The sequence below is a fragment of the Corvus moneduloides genome, chromosome 3 (genome assembly GCF_009650955.1).
Source record: "Corvus moneduloides isolate bCorMon1 chromosome 3, bCorMon1.pri, whole genome shotgun sequence".
Lineage (NCBI taxonomy): Eukaryota > Metazoa > Chordata > Aves > Passeriformes > Corvidae > Corvus > Corvus moneduloides.
The window spans coordinates 62,022,209-62,043,493 of NC_045478.1; the positions used below are offsets into that span (position 1 = coordinate 62,022,209).

A 21,285-nucleotide genomic window follows, 5' to 3' on the forward strand; every position below is an offset into this window, starting at 1 on the left:
GACCAGGTTGCTCAGAGCTCCATAAACACTTCCTGAGTTGAGCATGCACAATTTCTCTAGGAAACCCATTTCAGTGTCTCTAAACCTACTCTCTCCTAACTTTGAAGCCATTGCCACTTATCCTGTCACTACCTACACTATAGCTCAAGAAGCAGGACCTACAGCTCCATCGTCCTAGTCTGCTATTTACTTACCAACAGGGGAAAAAACCACCCCAGATAATTCCACAAAATTATTAGTCTATTTCTCAAAAGTTTGCCTTTCTTTACTGTGGGATCACGAATATTTTACTGACAGTGAGCTAGTTCTGCAACAGCAGCGTAAGTTCAGCCAATAGAAAAATTTCCATTGAAATGAAAAGGAAGTGTTGGCACTTTTGACACTAGTGGCAATTACTGCTAAGAGCCTTTAGGTAAAGCTGCAAGAATACAGGATGACAATTGATTCAGTACATTTTACACAAACCCAGGAGGACTTGCACTTTGTTAAATCAACAACTTTAAGAAGCACATACTAGAAAACCTGCAAAGAGAGCATGAGAAACAATGTTTTAGGACGATAAACAGGAAGGCCAGATTTGGCAACCAAGTTGTTGAGAATAGTCGTTTATTTTCACATTTACAAGACAAATATGAATAATATTTACAAATATATACAAATATTAAAATTAGCTTATGATTTCAAAAAAAAGTCAAAGTATTTTTTAGCAGTATAGCCAACATACAGTACTTTTTTTTTTAAACTTGGGAAAGGTTCAAAGAAAGCTGCACTTTCTGAAAGAAATGAAGGAAGAGCAATTTAAGCTTCACAGAAGAGAAACCATCAGAGAAAATGGTATTATGAATGTTGACATTTTAAAATCAAAGGCAAAGCTCTGAAAAATCATAAAATCTAGTCTCCCTCATATTTTCACATTAAAAGGGGCTTCACTCACCTCACTTGACAGCACTAGAAATGCTTTTAAAACCCTTCTGAACAGGATGATTAAATGGTAGAGGAATAACAGAATTAACCATTTTTATTAATATGGAATAGCAGAAAGCCTTCTCTTTTGTGGATGATTAAAAATAACTTATACGGGCCATTTGCCAATTTGTATTGGGAGGGATGGATCACAATCTCCTTAGATTCTGTTTGCTTTTCTTAGTCCCAGGAAGCGGCCCTGCCGTAGAGTTGTGTTTCACGGGTTTGCTGCTCACACAGTCACTGGAGCTGTGGTAGCTGCACATGCACTTGGTGCAAAAGTCAAAGCCACAACTTTCACGATTGCACGTTGCTCTTTGGAGGTAGGAATCATACTTGGCAGGTGAGCCACAGCGATGGCAAGCTTTAAGGCTTTCAGTGTTTTTCAAGTTCCTGGCAGCCTGTTGGAAAAAGCATACACAGAAAATCATGAGCAGGGGGTAAATACACTCTCCAAATACTTCCTGATATTATCTAAGTGCCACAAAACATACTATAACTTCTCCTAATATGGAGGGATAAATTAAAAATTTAGCCTAATTTTTGTTGCATCAAATTCTGATGAAGACTGAACAGGAATAATCAGTCTATAATTGCAAGTATTTTGTACTGGAATAGAGGCAGCCAATTTTGTATTCTTAAAATTCAAAAGTTAAAGGACAGGATAAATCAAAAGCAGTAAGAAAAACAGCCTTCCCGAATCTTCCAAACCTCATTCAAGGATGGTGATGTAGTTGTGTATAGACATATAACAAGAATAAAGTTTTAGACTGCTACTAAACAGTTGTACTTTTACATTCCTAGTGCTACAAAGTCCTATAATAATAATATTAATCTTGATCATATTTTCCAATGACTTTTTATCGTCTTCTCTTATTCCACCAATTTGCAGACTAAGACTTTTGAGCTTCAGCATGAAACCTTTTTCTAGTTGGGAAAATCATTTGCTTATTAACAGGCAATAACTTTCATCAAGCATTTTTAAAAGTCTTACAAGATATAGGTGCAGGTCTACATTGCAAGTATGTGGAAAAAAGACAGCTTAAGAAAAATAACAAGGTGAAGGGAAACAGGCTGTTAGCAGTTATTGACAACTCCAGGTGTGTTACACACTGTAAATATGTAGCTTAAAAAGTCATTTGAATGCCAGATAATTAGTTGGCAAAAAAACCCATAAAATGACTAAAAAGAAATACACATTGCTTATTTTTCTAAAGATTGGAACTAAGAACTATTAAATCTTTGGTCCTTTTTTTTTTAATTGTCCCTCAGTTTTGAGGTAAAATTGACAGTTTTTGTGATATTACTTGTCTGAAAAACATGTGATTCATTATAAACCCATGGAAATGAACAGGGAATGACTAAACTTTTTCATATCTGACCAAGACAAAATTTAAGCCAAAAAAAAAATCCCTAAGTGAAATTCCTAAGAAAGAAAAAAAAAAAAAAAAGGATGTAGAACATCCCAGTATATAAATATACTCTACTTAGCTTCTGACATTGTCTTAAAATAGGTGCGCTAAACAAAATTTGGCAGCCATGCTAATAATTACAAGCACTTGAAATTGGTGATACTACTTTCAAAAATATACTTTACAAGGTGTTTGTTTTCCAGAAAACATGTGAGAAATTAAAAATTAATGGAAATCACCAGTTACCTCAGAAAACTCCGTGAGCCTGCTGTGATTCTTAGATGCTTTGGACCTGGTGCTTTTTTTGTTGGAGTTTTTTGGTGGGGCTGCTTTCTGAATGGAAGCTAAGGACACTCTGTAGAGAACATACTCTCTTGTTGCAGCATGCTCTGGCGCCTTAGTGACATTCTGATGAAAAGAAAAACAAAAGACTTCAATTTGAGAAGAGAACTTACCTGATACTGTGTTTTTTGTTTAACATAAGTCAACAAGTAATTTTTGATCCTTCCTCCAGGTTTCCAATAATAAAGCATCACACCAAGGAGTGCTACTGATTTTACCATAACCTTCAGAGTCACTTCTGTTATAAATGCATAGAACAGCTCCCTAGTTTCTGGTTCAAAACCAACCATCTTGTATTATGTAATCCTACTGTCATATTAACACAATTATTTAGGCAGAACATGTAACCTATTAATCAATTTTTCAAAGCAAATATCAGTACTTCCCATTCTTTATGGTGAACAGGAGTGCTTGAAGCTTTCTTTGTGAAAAATACACTCCACCCACCAAGTTTCCAGTTTAAGCTAAACAAAAAAGCATACAACAGAATGGAAGAAATCAAACTTTGTGGGATGAATATTCAGTGGTGTACAAATGTTTCACCCCAACAGTACTGTAAAATACCACATAAAACTCAAACTGGTTGACAACCTCACCCTGTGGCAGATCCTAAGCCTATGTTTGTTGTCTGTCTCTCTCTGTCTCAAGAAGGAAAAACACTCCTAGTGTTTTAAGGGTCCTGACTTGATAAAATGCAAGGCTAGTGTGAATGGATCCAGAATTTTTATTTCTTAGGACAAAGAGGCATTAGGAATAGCTCATAGTGCAAAAAACTTTTCAGTTTTCCATAGCAGGCATGGTGGACTTCAGCGACTACTGCTATAAACAGAGAACCTGATTCACAGAGCCAGCTGAGTGGTTTATCTCTGTCTCTCTCCCTTCTGGATCAGTGGGGAATGCTGAAGCAACCAAGCCTCTGCTGGGAGTCTCTAGGGCTGTGCTGGCAGTGACTCTCTCCTTCCTGCCTTCCTCTGTAACACAGGACATGTGAAAGCTCTTAACAATATCTGCATCTCTCCTTGGGTCACCTTCTCAGTCAACCTTCCTTGGGGTCCCCAAAGTCACTGATGTAACTAGCAATACTTGAGACAGGGCATCCTAACAGGACAAACTCAGACACTCCAGTGACAGTTTTCAATCTAAGAAACTCTTCTGTGATCTCTTAAGGCTAGGAGGAGACCTGAAATAGCAGAAAGCCACTGAGGGTTCAGTGCAGAAACTTACAGAAAGGTTTTTCACAGCTCTGCTATATATTTGGAAAATCCATTTATCTTCTTGTAGAATCTTCTGCCATGTTGTGCTGACTTTGGCAAAACTGCAACGACAGTACAAACATATCAGTTGCCTCCTAGAAAAGGGATTTATTTACGAGCAAGAATAACTGTAATCTCTTTCTTTTTCTATGTAAAGATAGAATATGTTCACAGGTGTAGTCTTTAATCTGCTTTCTAGGGAAAAGACATTCTCCCAATGTATCATGGCTTACATTGCCTGTTCATGTTTTAATATACTAACACATAATACTAAACACTGAGTAAATGTCACAAGCCCCATATATAAAACATTAAGGCATCGGATTAGGTTTTTTTCCTTTCCTTTCCTTGTGAAATACAATGACATCAATATACTTACTTTACTAAATCCATCTCACTGAGATGCCTTAAAATATTTGCTAATATATGCTTCAGGTTCTTTTGGAAGAGTTCAGTGAGAATGTCTATTCTATCTAGCCCCATTTTCTTTCCAATTAAGTTACAAAGTTCAATTTTTCCCTTGAAAACAATTCTGTCTACAGCAGCCCAAGACTTAAGATTTCTTTTGCCACTTTTTTTCAAAGTTGAGCAAATCACTTCTTCATAATGGGTTACTGGCAATAGTGTCTTCTTTGAAAACTGTTCTTCATTTTGGTTCTTCATGAGACAATGTTTTGGTGTGCCACAGAGATTCCCAGCCAAAGGTAAACTATCCTTATGTTCTATTGCATCAGCATACGGAGTACTTAACATAGAGGAATAACCGCTGTCCTCATGAAGTTTACTGCTTTCCATTGCCTCCATTTCACAGATACATTCATCAAGTCTCTGGGTTATTTGGTTGTTTTCTTTGTTATGTATGGGTCTTTCTCCATCTTCAAGATCTAGACTTCTGGTGGCTGCATGGTATGAGTCACTAAGGAGTATTTTCTGATGTTCTTCTGCACAGCTTTTACAAAAGCCTCCTTCATAATTCAAAGGGCAGGATTTTTCCAGCCTTGTTTTCTCCACAGCACATCTCAATGGTGTAAACCCAGCATGAAGAGACACACAATCACAATCACGCTTCATTTTGCAAGAGCGGTTAAGGTTTGATTTCATTGTGTTGTTTGTATCCTGCAAGAAACAACAAGGCAGTATTAAAACACAGCATAAACTAGATCACAAATTCTTTTTCTTATAAAGACTCTACCATGCTTCCCTTCTGCATTATGAATTTTATGCTTTTATCTAACTCACCCTCTAGTGTCTAAAATACAACTAGTGGAACTAAGGATTTGAATGGCCACTGATTAAAATCTATGTAAGATCTTCTCAAAAAAACAAGAGTTTTGTGCTGCATATAACTAGGGCAAGAAAACTGACTGGGTGATTTACTTGGTCACCATTTCACCAGCATAGATGAGACACACCAGTGCTTCCACTTCCTTCCCTAAAGGTAGCAACATAGTCAAGACACTTGAGGTCCCTGAAAGGGACACCAGTGGCAGAGGGTCCATGAGTGACTGTAGGCCTGTGCAGGCCAGAGAAGCCTGAAGTTGGCATCCAAGACCAGAGGCAATGCTGCTGCTGCTGCAGCCAGATATCTGGCATTTTTGAAAAGGGAGGAGGCTGGGTGGCACAGGAAAGACTTGAGTGCTCGCATGTATATGCAAATTATCCTTAAACAATGGTCAGAGTGAAATAAAGGTTACTTACAAGCATGATTTCAAGAGGGTGGGAGGTCAATAGATATCATAGGGAAATCGAGCTTTTCTTGCCCTGTTTCATTCCCCTCCCCCGCGAAATACGGTGCTATCTATATTAACAATTGCGGGGGGATGGGCGAGGGCTGGAGGGGAGAAGGAGGCCATCTCTCCCCTGCTAAATCTAAGGGGAAAGTAAATTTTAACATACTTTGCAAACCGTAGGAAATAGAAGATTCCCCATTTGAGTACGAATTTTAAAGGATTTAAGCACTTCCAGCAGTTCTGGAAAGAGGCATGAGAAAAATGTATTCCATTAAAGATTTAGAGACAAAGTTCCTTCTTTGTACCTACGTTTGATGGGAGAAAGGAGCAAATAGGCTTTTGGTTTTGTATCGTGTGAGTTGGGGGAAAAATACAAGCCTTTCCTAAGCCTCCTCCTCCCCTTCCCAGCTTCCTTGCGAACGAGCAGAGAAGCTTTTGGGCTGAAATCCTGATGAATTGGAAAATGTCCCCCCATCACGTTTCGGTGCACCAGGGCCTGCCCCGACCCCCGGAGGAGCGGGCTCAGCCGCGGGCCCCCGCGGCGCTGTCAGGCTACTCCCGCCCAGGGCTCAAGATGGCCCGGGTCGGTGCAGGTATACCAGGTCCCGGCTCCGCCGTGCCCCACGGCCCCGGGAACTTCACCCCGCGCCTTCGAAAGTCTCCCCTTTCCCCTGCACTGGAGGATTCCTCCTCAAATGGTGGTGGCGGGGCGGGCAGGAGCGCGCCGAGGGGATGCCCTTCCGACGGCGTGGCCCGGCGGGCGGGAGAAGCGCGGCGCGGCGCCTCCCGCCCGCAGCTGCCCGCCGGCGGGAGCCGAGCTGCGATCCCCATCCCGGCCCGGCCCGGCCCCGCCAGTGCGGCGAGCAGCCGGGACCACCCCATACGTGGCTCGTTGGCGGGATCCAGACGCTCCCTAGCCACCCTTGCGCCGCCACTCCGTCCCGTCCCGCCAGCGGGATAGCTGCGGGGCTAGGCTGGGGAGAGCGCTGGGACCGGGCGGCCGCCAGGAACCCCCGTGCCCAGCCCGTCTGGTCCCGCCGCAGCGCCGCTAGCACCCCACAGTCCCGCCACCACGTACGCCAGCAGCTCCCGCCACCCCAGCCGAAGAGCCTTAACCGCGCTGCCTTGACCGCGGAGCCCGCTGTCCCCGAGCCGGCCCGACCGCAGAGCCCTGGCCGTGGAGCCCCGCAGCGGCTCCCGGCGGAGCTCGCCGCCCACCCCGCGCTCACCTGCAGGGCTGCGCCGGCGCCGCCGCGGGCAGTGAGTGCGCGGCCGCTCTCGCCCGGCGCTTTTTAAAAACTTTAAATTTGGTATCCAAAACCGCGCCGGCCAATGGCGAGGCGGCGGCGAGCGGGACGCGGCCAATGGGAGGCGGGCAGGAGGCGGGGGCCAATCCCGGGCGCGGCGGGCGGAGCCGGCCCGTCCCTCGCTTTCCCTCCTCGGCCGCAGGGAGGGACGCGAGCGGCGCGGTCGCGGCTCCCGCGCGGCGGCCGCTCCCGCCCGCCCCTTCCTCCCGCCCTCCTGCCCCACACCGCTCTTGGTCCCCAAGGAACCAGCGGCTGCTCCGTCCCGGCACTGACACCCGCCTAAGCACAGCCTGGCGCCCAGCTGCATCTGCGTCTGCTTTTTTAAATGGACGCGCCCGGGATGTTCCCATCACCCTGGCACGCTCCGAACGTGCAAAGCTCCTCTACCGGGGGAGGATTCTCTCCTACACTGGAGATATTCAAGAACCGCCTGGATGCAATCCTGTGCCATGTGCTCTAGGATGACTAGGCTTAAGCAGGGAGGTTGGACTGGATGACCCACGGTGGTCCCTTCCAACCTCACCGTTCTGTAATTCGAGTCTGGCGGTGGATTTGGGCTCTTTCCCATAAAAGAATTGTATTTATTTTATATGACCAGTGCTACCAGCAGTTGCAGAGTGAGCAGGAGCATTACTGGGAGCTAGGCTGACTGGACACCAGTGCAGGGATCCCTGCCACTGCTGGAAAGGCAATCTGCTCACAGCTCAAGGAGGCTGCGTTTGCAGAGACAAAATCCCTTGTGTTAAAATTCATACAAAGCAAGCACAGGACTTCAAGTCTTTACACAGTAAAGCTTGCCATGACAGGCCAAGGAGGACAGTGAAGTCCCCCTTTGTACAGCACTGCCAGATGACGGGTTTGGAATACTTCTGGCTTCCTGCCAGAACCACATGATGTCTGGTTTTTCTCATACTGATCAGAGCCTGGCCACTTGCAAGGCAACAACACATTTAGTGTTTGTTCAAGAGCCAGATGAGAATAGGGAGGCAGGATCTGGCCAGACAGGCTACAAGCTGGAACATCAGGGAAGGTCTAGGGTGACAAAGACCTAAACAGTTATCTAAGTTTCATGCAGTAGTCCAGTGTGTAGGCCCAATCAATGGCCCTTATTTGTTTGGAGGAATATGAAGCTGAAGCAAGAAAGAACAGCAAACTCCATCTATCACTTGGTGTAAGAGGGCCTTGGTTAAAGTCAAGTCAGTAGGACTGTCACAAGTACTCTCTATTTACAATACTGATCTAGTAAGAACGAAGACTTCAGCCCTAGTTTCTGCTCCAATCAGTATCTAATTATTTTACACAAAAAATGAGTCAATGTTTCTTTTTACTTTTTTGTGGGCCAGTTGGGAGTTGTAAAACTGCTAGTAAATGCAGACCTAGGTCTCATGCTTACCAACAGGAAATATGTATGCCTCATCTTGTGCACACTCCATCTGAAGTTAACGTATGCATCTTAAATTAAAAGATTTGGAACTCAGTCATAGTCACCATGCAGTGTTTACTAGAAAACAAAGCTGATAAAGGTATCGAATGTTTTAAGACCCTGTTAAATAAATAGACAAAACCAAAGATGCCAGTCATAGCATGTAACCTTCAGAAAATCAATGACTTGGACAGTCAAAACCATAAAGGAGAAACTGAAGTCAAGTGGATACTAAAATATCAGGTGAACAATATTGTAACAATTCTTTTCATTTTTGACTCAGGAACACAAACATTCATTCCAAAACCAATTCATATGATTCATCGCTTGGCATCCATGGCTTTTTTTTCTGGAACAAGGGATATTCTTAAACTTGTTTTGTATTTATAAATAAGGGCCAGAAGGCCTTGAAAACATGACAGAGGTACACTTTGACTCCCTCTCCCATGATACATATAAGTGATTAATAAATATGCAGATAGGTAGAGTGGGGTCATTTATTTATCACTTTTTTCCAATCACTCAAACAAAATAGGATTTTTTTTCTTCTCTCAAGTAAGCTATTTCACACTGATGTGTGATGGTTAAGCTACAGTTTAAATGAAAACTGGAACTAGAAATAACTCCTTTTTTAATGCATGCATACCTTTTGAGAGTGGTGTATCAGTATCTTCTCCGTGGAAAAAGTTAACTGCTGTTACTTCTGGTGCAGTCAAATTTACTTTTCAAAAGGACTGCTGCAGCAATAATGTCTTATATGAAGATAATAAAGTCTTTTACTCAGCAAGTAAGAAAACTGTTTAATAGTCATGAGGAAACAAGTTGTGATGTTTTTCATGACCTGAAAAGAAGCTCCATTTTCTGGGTGGTGCTCTGAGAAACTTCTTTGCAGACCAAGGTCTGCATCTGTTGTAATGGCCTGAGCAAGAACAATGTTCAGGAGGAATTCTTTTTTTCATTTTCTGAAATAATTTCCAGTAGAGATTCATAATCAGCATACTCTCTCAGAGTTTGTATCATTTCATCTAGCATTTCTTCCCCTAGCATGAAAGACTCAACATGATGCACTGATCTGCTTATTCTGTGGTCTGTAATCCGGTCCTGTGGAAAGTTGTATGTTCTGATCTTCTCTGATCTTCCTTTAGTCCCAATCTATTGAAGAAGAAGAATCAGTTTATCACCATCATCTTACAAAAATGATGAAATATTGATGAAGCATATAAAGCAAAAGGTTTCTCTTCCTCCCATGACTACACAAAATTTGTTAGTTACATAGTACTCAGATCACTTCAACAGCTGCAGTAATTGTTCTCAAACATGTAAAAGAACAATTTTACTGCATCTTTTTCTAATTCTATTCTGGTTCTTCATGCTGCAATCCAGTTTGTTTCACTGGATCTCTAGGACTTACATACCACCATAATTTTAAGTCTGGCTAATACATGACCTTTATTGCTGAAGTAAAATGTAGTGTTGCTGTTTAGAGAGCTTGGGGAGTTCACAAATTTTGCTCTCCAGAGTGGCCTAGTGGAAGGCATCCCTTCCCATGGTAGGAGGGTTGAAGCTAGATTATTTTTAAGGTCCCTACCAACCCAAATCTTTCTATGATTCTATGACTTTTTTGCCTCATGTAAGTCCTTCCTGGGCTCCTGTTGCTCTATATTTCCATTTACTATTTGCTGTTCAACAAAGGGGTTACCCTAAAAACACATGCTTGTACAGATTTATATCACAACTAAATTAAACTTACTTGAATCTTTCGAGCACTGTTTCTTTTTTTGGTTTCTTCTTCTAGTTTGGCGTTGTATAGTTTAGCACATAGCATTTGCATAGCCTTCTCTTTGTTTCTAATTTGGGATCTTTCTTGCTGACACTCAGACACAATCCCTGTCAAAAATATCATGACATTTAGCACTTCAGATTAGCACATACTAAAAGAGTTCTGCAATTTCTGGAAGATTTTTATTATGTTACATTAGGCTGTTACATTTGGACTGGGAATGTAAAAGTCCAGGTTTATTAATGAGTAATAATACATTTTGGGAGAGAAGTGTAGGCTGAGTTGTACAGGTGTTTTATGCCATAAGACAAGAAATTTAATTCAGTGGAAATTTAATTCACCTGGGCAACAGATAGATAATGAAATAAAAGATATGTGATGTGATTTGACTAATAAAAGACACCTTGAATACTTGTAAATTTTGGCCACAGTTCCAGGAAAAGTAGGACTTAAGCAACAGTAAAACACATGAGATAGTGAGTGCATAGAATATGATCAGAATATAAAAAAGGCAGCACTGTTTTATTTAAAAAAATAAAAGGGTGTGCTTTCTCATCCCAAAACACACAAAACCAACAGCCCAAAACACACAAAACCAACAGCCCAAAAAAAGGAGCGGGGAGAAGAAATACAGCACAAGCTAAGTAGTTATTTGGATTTATTAAGTAGCTCTGGTAATATTAGAGGATGATTTTATAAGATTACATAGTATTACTTTATGGAAGACTTGTTTATTAATAACATTTTGGATTGTGGGGAAGGTTTATAAAAAGATTTTGGATGAGAAAAATAGAAGTAGTAACAGGAGAGTTTTAAGGGAAGAGAGATCAGAGAAATGAAGAAGGGAAAGGTGGAACAGGAAGAAGTCAGGAGATAATGTGAGGTATGAACTCCCCTATTAACCATGTATAACTGCAAAAAAATTGCAATACACTTTAAGATTTCTCTAATACACCCTAATAACTGCCTTCAGCAAAAACTAAGGTCAGTTGCTGGCTTTAGTTTGTTGTGTTTTTATCCAAACATGCAGGCAATCCAAAACGTTTTTAATCCAGAGTAACTTTTTGTCACCATACAGTCAACAGAATTTTATCCTCTCCACTGCTTACCTTCTGCTTTACTAAGGTGGTGCAAAAAGTGCTGAATGGATTAATGTTTTAAACAAATACAAAGAAACGGGTGGCAAAAATGTGGATACATGAAGATAAAAAGCACTTGGGATTACCCTGAGGCTGTAAAGCCTGAGCAATGTTTGTAGTAGAGAAGAGGAAAAGTTAAAATGCAACGAAAGTCAAGAAGGCTGTTGTGGATTGCTCGAAGGGAAGTAAAAGGCTTGGGAATGGCAATAAAAAGCCCCCATAGGACAGCTAAAATCAGGTAGTGTTTGAGGGTGTATCTTATCCCTGCTATGTTTCCTAACCTGAGCCAGAGGGATGGGCCTCCTAATTATGTGTGTCATCTATGGGAAAGGAGCCAGCAGACAAATGGGAGCTGTCATCCTGAGTAGACTCTGCAATTAAAAAGTAATGTCTTAATATAGAAATAGTGCAATCTCTCTTTTGGAGACTAGTCAAGAAAATGCAAATCATTAGATTTCAACTTACTCCATTTTTCAGTGTCATTTTCACTATTTGAAAACTTAAATATAACTTTTTGATAGAAACTGATCTGGATGCTTTTAGAGTGTCATGTTTAATAGCAAAATGGATAGCTTACCTACTGAAGCCAGTAGCCTTCACTGTTAAAAATTGGACTGGGCACAAGATGGTGCATTTAAAGTAGTATGAATAGACATGAAAACTACATAAAACCTCTGCTCTACTGTTGCCCAGGTTTGAAAATAAAGCCGTTGTTTCAAAGGAAATCCTGACAACAGTTTTGGAATGTAGATCTTGTACAACAGAAAAAATGAAGCAGAACCTGTTGGAATGTGAACTATCCGTACAGCACTATCTGTGGTATTGACGTGCTGGCCTCCAGCTCCACTAGCTCGCTTTGTTTCTATCCGTAGATCTTTTGGACTAATTTGCAGCCTCATCTGTCATGGGAGACAGAAAAAAAGAAAAAAAGTATTTTATTGTGTTCTTTCTAGACAGGTATCAAATATGCACAGTCAGTTTACTTTAGAAGGCACATTCATGCAAGAGCAAACCTCTGAACGTTTATGAGTTGTAGTTCACATAAACAAATCTTGGTAATCAGATTGGAATGCATCACGATGCAACCCCAGAAATCAGCCAAATAATAACTTAATGCATAACCATCCCATAGCACTAATTTCTCCCTCTTATGAGAGATCTGCATCCTCTTCTAGAGGAGTTAACCAGTATTTGAGCTTGATCAGATGGTTTTTAAATAAAATAGAAGATATTCCCTTTTCTGGCTCTGTGGTGGAGCAAAAGTCTCTGTGAGGAAGGAGCAAGACAATTTCAAGAAAGTACAGGAGTGAGTGACATCTCTGACAACCTGCTAGGTTAACATGAAACTAAGATCAAAACAAAGCTTTAATTCTTAGTCTATTGGTTTTAATCAAGCAAATATAGCAAGATCGAATTATTACCCATACACTTTAGAACAGGCAAGTGAGGCCACTACAAAAATGGGAAAGACGAAGTGCTAAAAGAAGTAATCTATGAGCCTGGTAAAATGATTCAGTCTTTTGTTACTTTGCAGAAAATGTAGTTTTCCACAAAACACACAAGACAGTCACAGTGAATTTTCAAGTCATAGTCAAGTAAACTGTCGGTGACTTTCTTGAAATTATCATCATGAGAAAAGACAGAAATTCTTTATTTCATCCCTGTGATAAAAATAATAAACAAATATGACCTACTTTAAATTTAAGATTAAAATAGTCATTTAGTGAGAATAACAAAAGAGGCAGAAAACACTTGGTATCAAACACTGCTCCTGGTAATGTCTGTTATACTAAAAGATAAATGTTACCTCAGTAGGTTGGGGTAATATAGCAACAGTCATTGTGCTGGTGTGAATGCGTCCTTGTTTTTCAGTCTTTGGTACCCGCTGAACTCGATGCACTCCTCCTTCAAACTTCATGTATTTGTAAGCCTCAGCACCTGCTATACTGGCTACTGCATGTCTTAGGCCACCTTAAACACAGAAGAGAAACAGTTGCAAAACCTTTAAGAAGAACTGTTGGTACTATGCTGTTATACTTCAAACAGTGTATTTACACATCACTGGCATTTGTTTTTTAAAATGATGAATTTACCATTCATCATTTTTGGGCAAAATTACACCAAAAATGCAAGGACAATCCTAAAGCCATTTGCTCACATTCTATCTCAAAAAGGAAAGGACTGTCCAATTATTTTATATAGAGTCCAATTTAATTTTTTATATATGTAAAAAATTTGTCTATGAACAATGTACATACATGTACACATAAAATCATAAAACACAATAGAACTCTAATACCAGTAGTTAGTCCACATAAAGATCAAATTTTGAAAGGCACTTTCAGAAACATAGTTTTTTTTTATTGTTAGTTTAGAACCTTATCACTCAATGGGAAAAATACCCCAGTTCTGTATAACTGAGTACTTTTCGTACTCTTCTTATTATCCATTTTCCTCTATGCATCTACTCGTGTCACATTTGCCTTTTAATTTAGTTTTACTCTTTTGCTTTCCTTGAGTGAACAGAACACCAGCTCCTGCACCTCTTACCAATACCTCCAGCAAAACACTTGGCAGCAACATCCTACAAGCATTGAACAGTTTGGAACTTGGAAGTCAAGGCCAAAGCAATCATGACTTCGGGATAGAGTTTGTTGCTCTACTAGTTTATGACATTCTTGCTCTTCATTGCTTATTGGTGTGCAGTGTAATGAAGGATCAGAGAAGTGATGGCACTTTAAATGAATATAATTTTTCACCCATTTTTTTTTTAATGCAGCCCAATTCCCAGATCCCATTCTCTGCACAGTGGATGGTGTGCCAAGGGAATGACTGAAGAAGACACAAGTGGCCTTGAAAAAGTATTGTTTTTCAAGTCTTGCAATAAGAAACCAGAGCTGAGGAAAAGAAGAGGTACATACTTCTCAGAAATACTGGTTAAGGCTATCTCTCAGACTAAGGAACTCAGCCATACCGACAAGACAGCAGCTTTTTAAAAAAGGAAAATAAAGACAACATGAAATCTGAAAATGCCCTGCAGAACAGGAAAAAGTCATCAGCCAGAACACAGGCCAGGTTTTTTTCCTCCATGGACAAGGTTCACAAATGTTTTTATTCTACAGAAATGTAATGTTCACTCATAACTTTACTAAAATATATTTTGTATTACAGTCATGTTTGTGAAAGATAGGAAGAGGCAGTTTGGCTTTCTCTTTCACGTCATTTTTGTCCTTCTGCTTTTAAAGTTTGTAGTGATGTGTATGCCTATAGTGCTTAGCATATGATGACCAAGAAACTGGTTCAAATGACAGGTATTTTAGATCATACTGCTTCAAACTGACTATTACCAACACAGGTTTATTATGAACTGCAGCTAAATCTAATGAAATCTTGATGATTTTTTTTTTTTTACCCTGGCAGACATGTTGTAGGCCTGTCAAATATAGTTAGCTCTTGATAACTGTGTTTGCCCCTTTCATATAAAATGTCCCACTCTATCCTGAAATCTGATTTACTCAGAACAAGGGTATAAGTTTGCACTAATTTTTTACGTGGGATCTTATACCCATATTGGGGAAAAGTCCCACACCTGTGTCTCTGCCTGACACTACAAGGTGAGAAGCAGTGGATAAATAATGACATGTGAATTTGTGCTTTAACATGTGTTCTGAATCTTCAACATGCTATTTTTACACAGTGGCATCCCTTGGGGTAGGTCAATAAAGTCATCTAAGAGTTGACTATAACTGATTTTTTATTGCAGCTTTATTTAACATTCACCTTGTTCATACATGCTCACCTCCAGATTTCAAATTCAGGAGTTCTCTGAAATAAAGCAGTTTGACCTTTCAAGATAGGACTTTGCTTTTGCTCATGCAACCAATAAAAATGGAACATGGGTAGGATGTAACAGCCTACTGTAACCAGCATCCTTAGCCCCACTCTTACTCAGTGCAGCACAGACACTTTGAACCCGAGGGTTCAAACATCCATTTCATTGGCCGTGTCACATATAGAGCCCCTACCTCCCAATTTATTTCCAGCATCTGTTTCAATAATATGTGATTATGCAAAATCAAAAAATACACTGCATGAGGCTGACAAAAGCTAGGGCTGCCTTTATTTTTCCTAAGATTCACATCCTAAATGTTAATTTTGGAACACAGACAAGCCCTCAGCAAAACAGATTTTAAATATACATATTTAAACATATAGGCATTAAAAAAACCTAGCCCTTTCAAAGAGAAACTATGGATGGATATATACTAGGTTAATATATAACTTCAGTTTCCCATTTAAGGCATTAATGAGACTGTCTCTGAGGATGTGGGCTCCTTGTCCAAGGACTGAGCTTTTACCAAAACGGTAGCCAAGCCCAACTCCCTTTTTCTTCTAATCACGGGACTGTAAGCTGAGTCAGACCTGACTTACAGCTATCCCAGAACAGGGCTTCTAAGCCAAATCAGGGGACTAATCCAGTTAGCATGGTGGCCTCAAAACTGCTAGAGCTGAGAAAGAAGAAACATACAGCTGGCTAGAAGGTAAGCCAGGCCTTGCTTAAGCTGACTGAAACTGTGCTCTGTAGGTGAAGTGCATGTGACTGCTGGGGTTTACCTGATCCAAGTCTTGCCTTAATGGAAAGGGCAACTCTCCTCTCCCCCTAGTATGTGAAAAAAAGAAGACTCAGACATTTCCTCTTTTCTGTTTACAGAAATCTAACCTGTACAATGTTCATTCTGTTTACTTTAAAAAAAGTAAGTAAACAGATTTCTGCTGGCTTTGAAGGCTGAACTGGTTCAGCTCCTCACAAAGTATTTGCCTGGTCATGAATAGGGATGGACATGACTGCTCTTTCAGCAACAAGATGCACTGTAACACGAAGTTTCTCATCCCTGCCTCCACTCAAACTGTAAAAACAGTTTACTTGGCAAAGGACCTCTTGACCATACAAGAAATTTATTAATATTAACAAATCTAGGTAATAGAAAATAAAGAATTCAAGTGTCATAAAATTTTAAAAGAAGTATATTAATTGAATCATCAGCAGCCACACCAGAAGGGAGTCTGAGTTCATGTTCATCAACTTGAAATAAAATACTTGCTAAGAACTCTAAAGAAAGTTATTTGAACATTTTACATATATAACACTTTTTAAAATCAAGTTCTAATAAAGATTTTAACAGCTGTTACAGATGAGCTATAGCCAAACATCTCATTTCCTTATTTTATAAATGAGATAATATTACATATAAATTTAAGATGTTTTAGATTAAACTCCAAGAATTACTTTAATAAAACTGATTCCTTTCTGCTAATAGAGCCACAATAATAGACAGATCTTCTATCTTTCACCAAACTAATCTGTAGACACTAAAACATTAGGTAACTAAGAAGAACAGTGTAGTCAAGTAAAGTTTACGTAATCTTTATCTCTAAAAAAAAAAAAGCTAAACCAACATATCTGCATCACTTTCTAAATTTCCTTCTGCCAAGCGCTTGTCTTTCAATAGTTTTAAAATGTAGAAATGAAATTATTGAAAGACAAGTTTTCTTTGTAGCACTTTAGTATTTTAATAGTATTTCGGAAATGGTTTCATTCCCAAACACAGAAGCTGAGGAAAACTGTACTCAGACATTCAAACAATATTCCACTTCTAAAATTAAGATAGTGCAAATTAGTTTCCTTAGGAAGATTACGTCATATGAACGAGTGTTTCAACTTGAATTAAGGAGTTACAGTATTTTCATTACTGACCTATTTCACTGGGAAAGTACTCTAATACTTCAAATTTCCACTTTTTATAAGCAGCATATCGTTGATACATATCAAATATCTCCGAGGTGAACAGCATGGCTTCCTGCCCTCCAACTCCGGCAGTTACTTCCAAGACAAGATCACTCTCATCTGTTTCTTCTGAAGGAATCAAAAGCAACGCTATCTGTGAACACAAAAGCACCCAGCTAAGACTCCTCTCTGGCACTGCTATCCACACCTGAAACAGTATAAAACACCAGACAAGTCTGTAACTGATCTAGGCTGTGCTCTCCTGCCCTGAGGACAGGCTTCAACCAGGCAGAGGTGTGTAAGGGTGATGCTCCATTGCAGGAAGGCTCCCTGTGTCTGTTCACAGTCACAGGAGCTACACAGGCCTCTCTCTCGAGAGCCATAGAACTTCACAGAAATTTTTAATCCATCAGGAGCACTGTGAGGATAAACCTCAGGACACATGCCTGCTCTTGCAAGACAACTGAATATCTTCTTTCTAATCAGATTTCTCTTTAATTCCATCTCAACTGCAGAGCTAAGAAGGTATGGATGTTCAGGAGCACAGTCCTTCAAGAACAACTCAAATGTATTATTATTTTATTTATTTTAAAAAGAAAAGCCTGATCTGCAGAAGAAAGATACATCAAAACCGAAAAAACTGTATCAAAATTTTGCTTGCTGGATCAAAACTCTGGATGATTTGCAAATGCTTTCATATCCTCATCTTTTACTAGCATTAGGTGATGGTTCTTTCCACAGACGATGACTTCTTTTGGCAGAATCATAAATACTTACAAAAAATATTTATAAGGTGACTGTTGTACTCTTGTCTGAGGAATAAACAATGTGACTATAGCAGTTTTTACTTCAACAGTAGTATTAAGTTAAAACAGTCTGTTTACATAATGATATTTTTTTTTTCTGTTAAATAACATACATACGCTGTAAAATTGATATAAAGTAGCAGCCTAAAGTAGTTACATAGTATTAAATTTTTTCAAAACCATTGGTGAGTGATACTATGTAAGCTTAACATTTCCAAGGGCTAAAGAGCTTGACATCCATAAAGGTACACCCAGACAAGACAAACTATAGCACCTACTTAAAAAGATACTTTGATTGAAAAGTTTTCAGGTACAAATGGGCACTTGCTTACAGGATGTCTTTATAGCACCTGATTTTTTCATTTTCCATATCTAACAGACACTATTTGAGCAGTACAACTAGCACAGAGGGGAGGAGAAGAGGAATTTATCACATACATCTTGGCAAGACTCATAGAATGGTTTGGGTTCGAAGGGGCCTTAAATATCACCTAGTTCCAACACCCCCAAGAAGACAATCTGGCTTTGTTAATTTAAGAATGGCAAGCGAACAGAGGCTTTATAAAGGTATCTAACCTGTTGTTTCAGTTCAGCTATCTCTTCTTCACAGGAAGCAATTTCTGTTTCTGCAAGCTTCCGGAAATCTTCGTTCTCATCTGGAATATTTAAGTATGGTTAATCCTCAGACTTTTATCAGTGCCATTCTGACAAAACCTTCTGAAAAAATAACCACATGTAGAACTTACTCTACCAAAGAAAAAAACCAACCCAAAATCAAACTACCACACAAACCCACCCCCCCAACACACTAAACCTGTCAGAAAATCAAATTACTAATATGATCTATAAAGATGATACTAAGTACATATGAAGTGTTTTCTAATCCTGTGCAGGTATAAGACATGAGAAAAATCTGAAATAAAAGAAGTTCTGCCTAAACATCAGAAAGCAAAATCCGAGCCAATGATAAAAAATGATTACTGTGCTGGTGGTCAAACAGTGGCACACATTGCACAGATTTGTTGTGAATTTCCATCCTTGGAGATACTCAAAACCCAACTGGGCGAAGCCCTGAGCAACTTGTGGGTGTCCCTGCTTGAGCAGGAAGGTGGACTGGCCCTTCCCACACCAGCCATTCCATGGCTCTAAGAAACTACTTTCTGTATTTAAGTGTGGCAAGAACATCAGGGATTTAAAGAGCACAGCGGCTCCACATCCGGCACTCTTTGTTAAAACGACTAATACCCCTATCATTGCATGCTGAAATCTGAATACTACAGTTCTAGGCAACATTTAATCATCTCACGAATGTTTACCGATCCTAAAGTACTCCTTTTCTACATTTTGGTTTTCTAACTGCTATCAAAATGAAGTTTGATTCAGGGTAAAAAAATATTCCATCATTTGGCAGAACTAAAAGTGTGCAGCTACTGACACAACACAAAGTCAAATACAAAGAGAGAGCAGATTCAGGTGCTGACGTCTGTGACTGCCAAAACGAAGACAGGCAGGCGGGCTGGTCTGTCTTGGCAGCAAGGGAAAGATGGATTAAAAAAACACCACCAAAACTTTAGAAGTTTTCTATCCCCGATTAGTTATCTTCGTCTTGTATGAAACAGGCGCTCTTCCAGTATCAGCACTTCCCATGCCGGCGGAAGTACTTTCCCCACTCACTCGTGCCCTTGCCCTGTGCTCGGGCCGTCTCTGTGCCTCCGGAAGGCCCGCGGGGCCCGCCCCGGGCTCCCCCGACTGACACGCGCGTGGCCGTCGCCCCCCACACCCGGGGACGCGCGCGGCGCCACGCGCCGGCCTGCGCCCGCCCCCCCGGGGCCGCTCCCCCAATCGCGTCGGCGTATGCAAATGAACCGGCCTGCGCCCGCCCCCCCGGGGCCGCTCCCCCAATCGCGTCGGCGTATGCAAATGAACCGGCCTCCGCCCGCCCTCCCCCTCAGCACCGCCCCCGGTGACGTCACGCACGCAAGACAACCCCGCCGCGCGCCGCGCGCCCCGCGCCGCACCTTGCGCCAGCTCCCGCGTGTCGCGCAGCTCTCGCTCCTTGTCGCGCAGCCGCCTCACGCGCGCCGCCAGCTGCGGCGCCGCCCCGCCCTCGCCCCGCGCGCGCTCCTCCAGCAGCCGGCGCAGGGAGGGCGCGGCGAACAGCTCCTCCAGGCCGGGCCGCGCGCTCAGCCCGCGCCGCGGCGGGAGCGGCCATCCCACCGGCGCTGCCCGGAGGCTCCGAGCGGGCAGCGCGGCCGCCCGGCAGCCTTGAGCCAGGCGAAGGGCTCGCGAGAGCAGCCGCATGTCCAGCTGCGGCGGTAGCGCGGCCGCCCTCCTGCCGCCCGGGCGTCACTGCCGTGCCGGAGGTGCCCGAGCGCGCTCGGCGGCCTCCCTTCCGGGTTTCCGGAAATTGCCGAAGAGGTTCGGCGGTGGCCTCGTTTGTAGTCGGAAGTTATCGGAGACGGCCGAAGGGGTTCGGTTTCCCTCGGCACGCGGTGGGGCGGGCGGGCTCCGCCTCAAGCCCCCGGCCGGGCGCCCCGAGCGCCCCCTGCAGGCCCCGGAGGGGAGTTTTAGTAATTCTGAACCAAAAAAAAAAAGGAAATCAAAAAGGCTCAAACCGCTCTAAATCGTCGGGACCCCAAGCTTATAGCAAGACTTCTGAGCAAGAGCCTCGAGGGTACTGAGGTTCCTACCGGGGCGCTTTAAAGGCTGCATAGGTGAAAGTGAGGTTGGTGGGAAGTGTGAGCTGGGGCTTTGGATATCCAGGTTACTCTTGCAGACCTTCTCCTCTCCCTCCAGAAGAAATCTTCAGAATTAACGTACATTGAGAAGGAACATGCAAATATTGTGAAAGGATGACCCCACAATGAAAGCAGAGCAACATTAAGCACTTAAAAGAAAATTAATTAATTGTCAGAGGTACAAAGAGGGCAATTGACAGTGCCTTCACATCAGAGATTAGCGGTGAGACTAAAAGACAACCCATTTACAAAATACAGATCTGAATACAGTCTTTCATATCAAAATTTTAAGTGGGAAGGCAGTGAAGATGCAGCCATTTAGGAACAGTGGTGTGATGTGTGTTGTAGGATGATCTGGGTAAATCCCTCCTGGTATGCAGACCATGAGTGCATATTAACCTTGTTTTAGATAACACCATTAATGAGATTCTTGGCTTAACTCAAAACAGTTTGAAGAATATACTTTATTATAAAAATGTGCAACTATCCATAAAATTTTATTAGGCAGCATTTTATATTACAATCATTGGAGGAGTCAGTGTTGTGTCCTTGCCTTTCTTCTGTCCTTGTTCATGTCTTACTGGAACTAGGCAATCATATCTTACAA

At 41.5% G+C, this 21,285-nt stretch overlaps 2 protein-coding genes across 3 annotated transcripts; both read right to left on the reverse strand.

Moving 5' to 3' along the window:
• Window positions 1-632: 632 nt before the first annotated feature.
• Window positions 633-9,094, reverse strand: FBXO5 (F-box protein 5). 2 transcript variants are annotated; one of them, XM_032101889.1, is made up of 5 exons: window positions 9,077-9,094; window positions 4,350-5,086; window positions 3,942-4,032; window positions 2,622-2,783; window positions 633-1,364 (listed from the first exon to the last, which is right to left on the reverse strand). In XM_032101889.1, the coding sequence occupies exons 2-5, from the start codon at window positions 5,069-5,071 to the stop codon at window positions 1,113-1,115; spliced, it is 1,227 nt and encodes a 408-aa protein (XP_031957780.1). In that variant the 5' UTR covers window positions 5,072-5,086; window positions 9,077-9,094; the 3' UTR covers window positions 633-1,112. The 2 variants fall into 2 exon arrangements, with proteins under 2 accessions (XP_031957780.1, XP_031957779.1); XM_032101888.1 differs by lacking the exon at window positions 9,077-9,094 and adding an exon at window positions 6,930-7,010.
• On the reverse strand, window positions 8,486-20,350 carry MTRF1L (mitochondrial translational release factor 1 like). The gene is made up of 7 exons (XM_032101890.1): window positions 19,959-20,350; window positions 18,517-18,596; window positions 17,105-17,288; window positions 13,157-13,320; window positions 12,131-12,248; window positions 10,181-10,317; window positions 8,486-9,582 (listed from the first exon to the last, which is right to left on the reverse strand). Exons 1-7 carry the CDS (start codon window positions 20,239-20,241, stop codon window positions 9,367-9,369), a joined length of 1,182 nt encoding a protein of 393 aa, XP_031957781.1. The 5' UTR covers window positions 20,242-20,350; the 3' UTR covers window positions 8,486-9,366.
• Window positions 20,351-21,285: the final 935 nt, after the last annotated feature.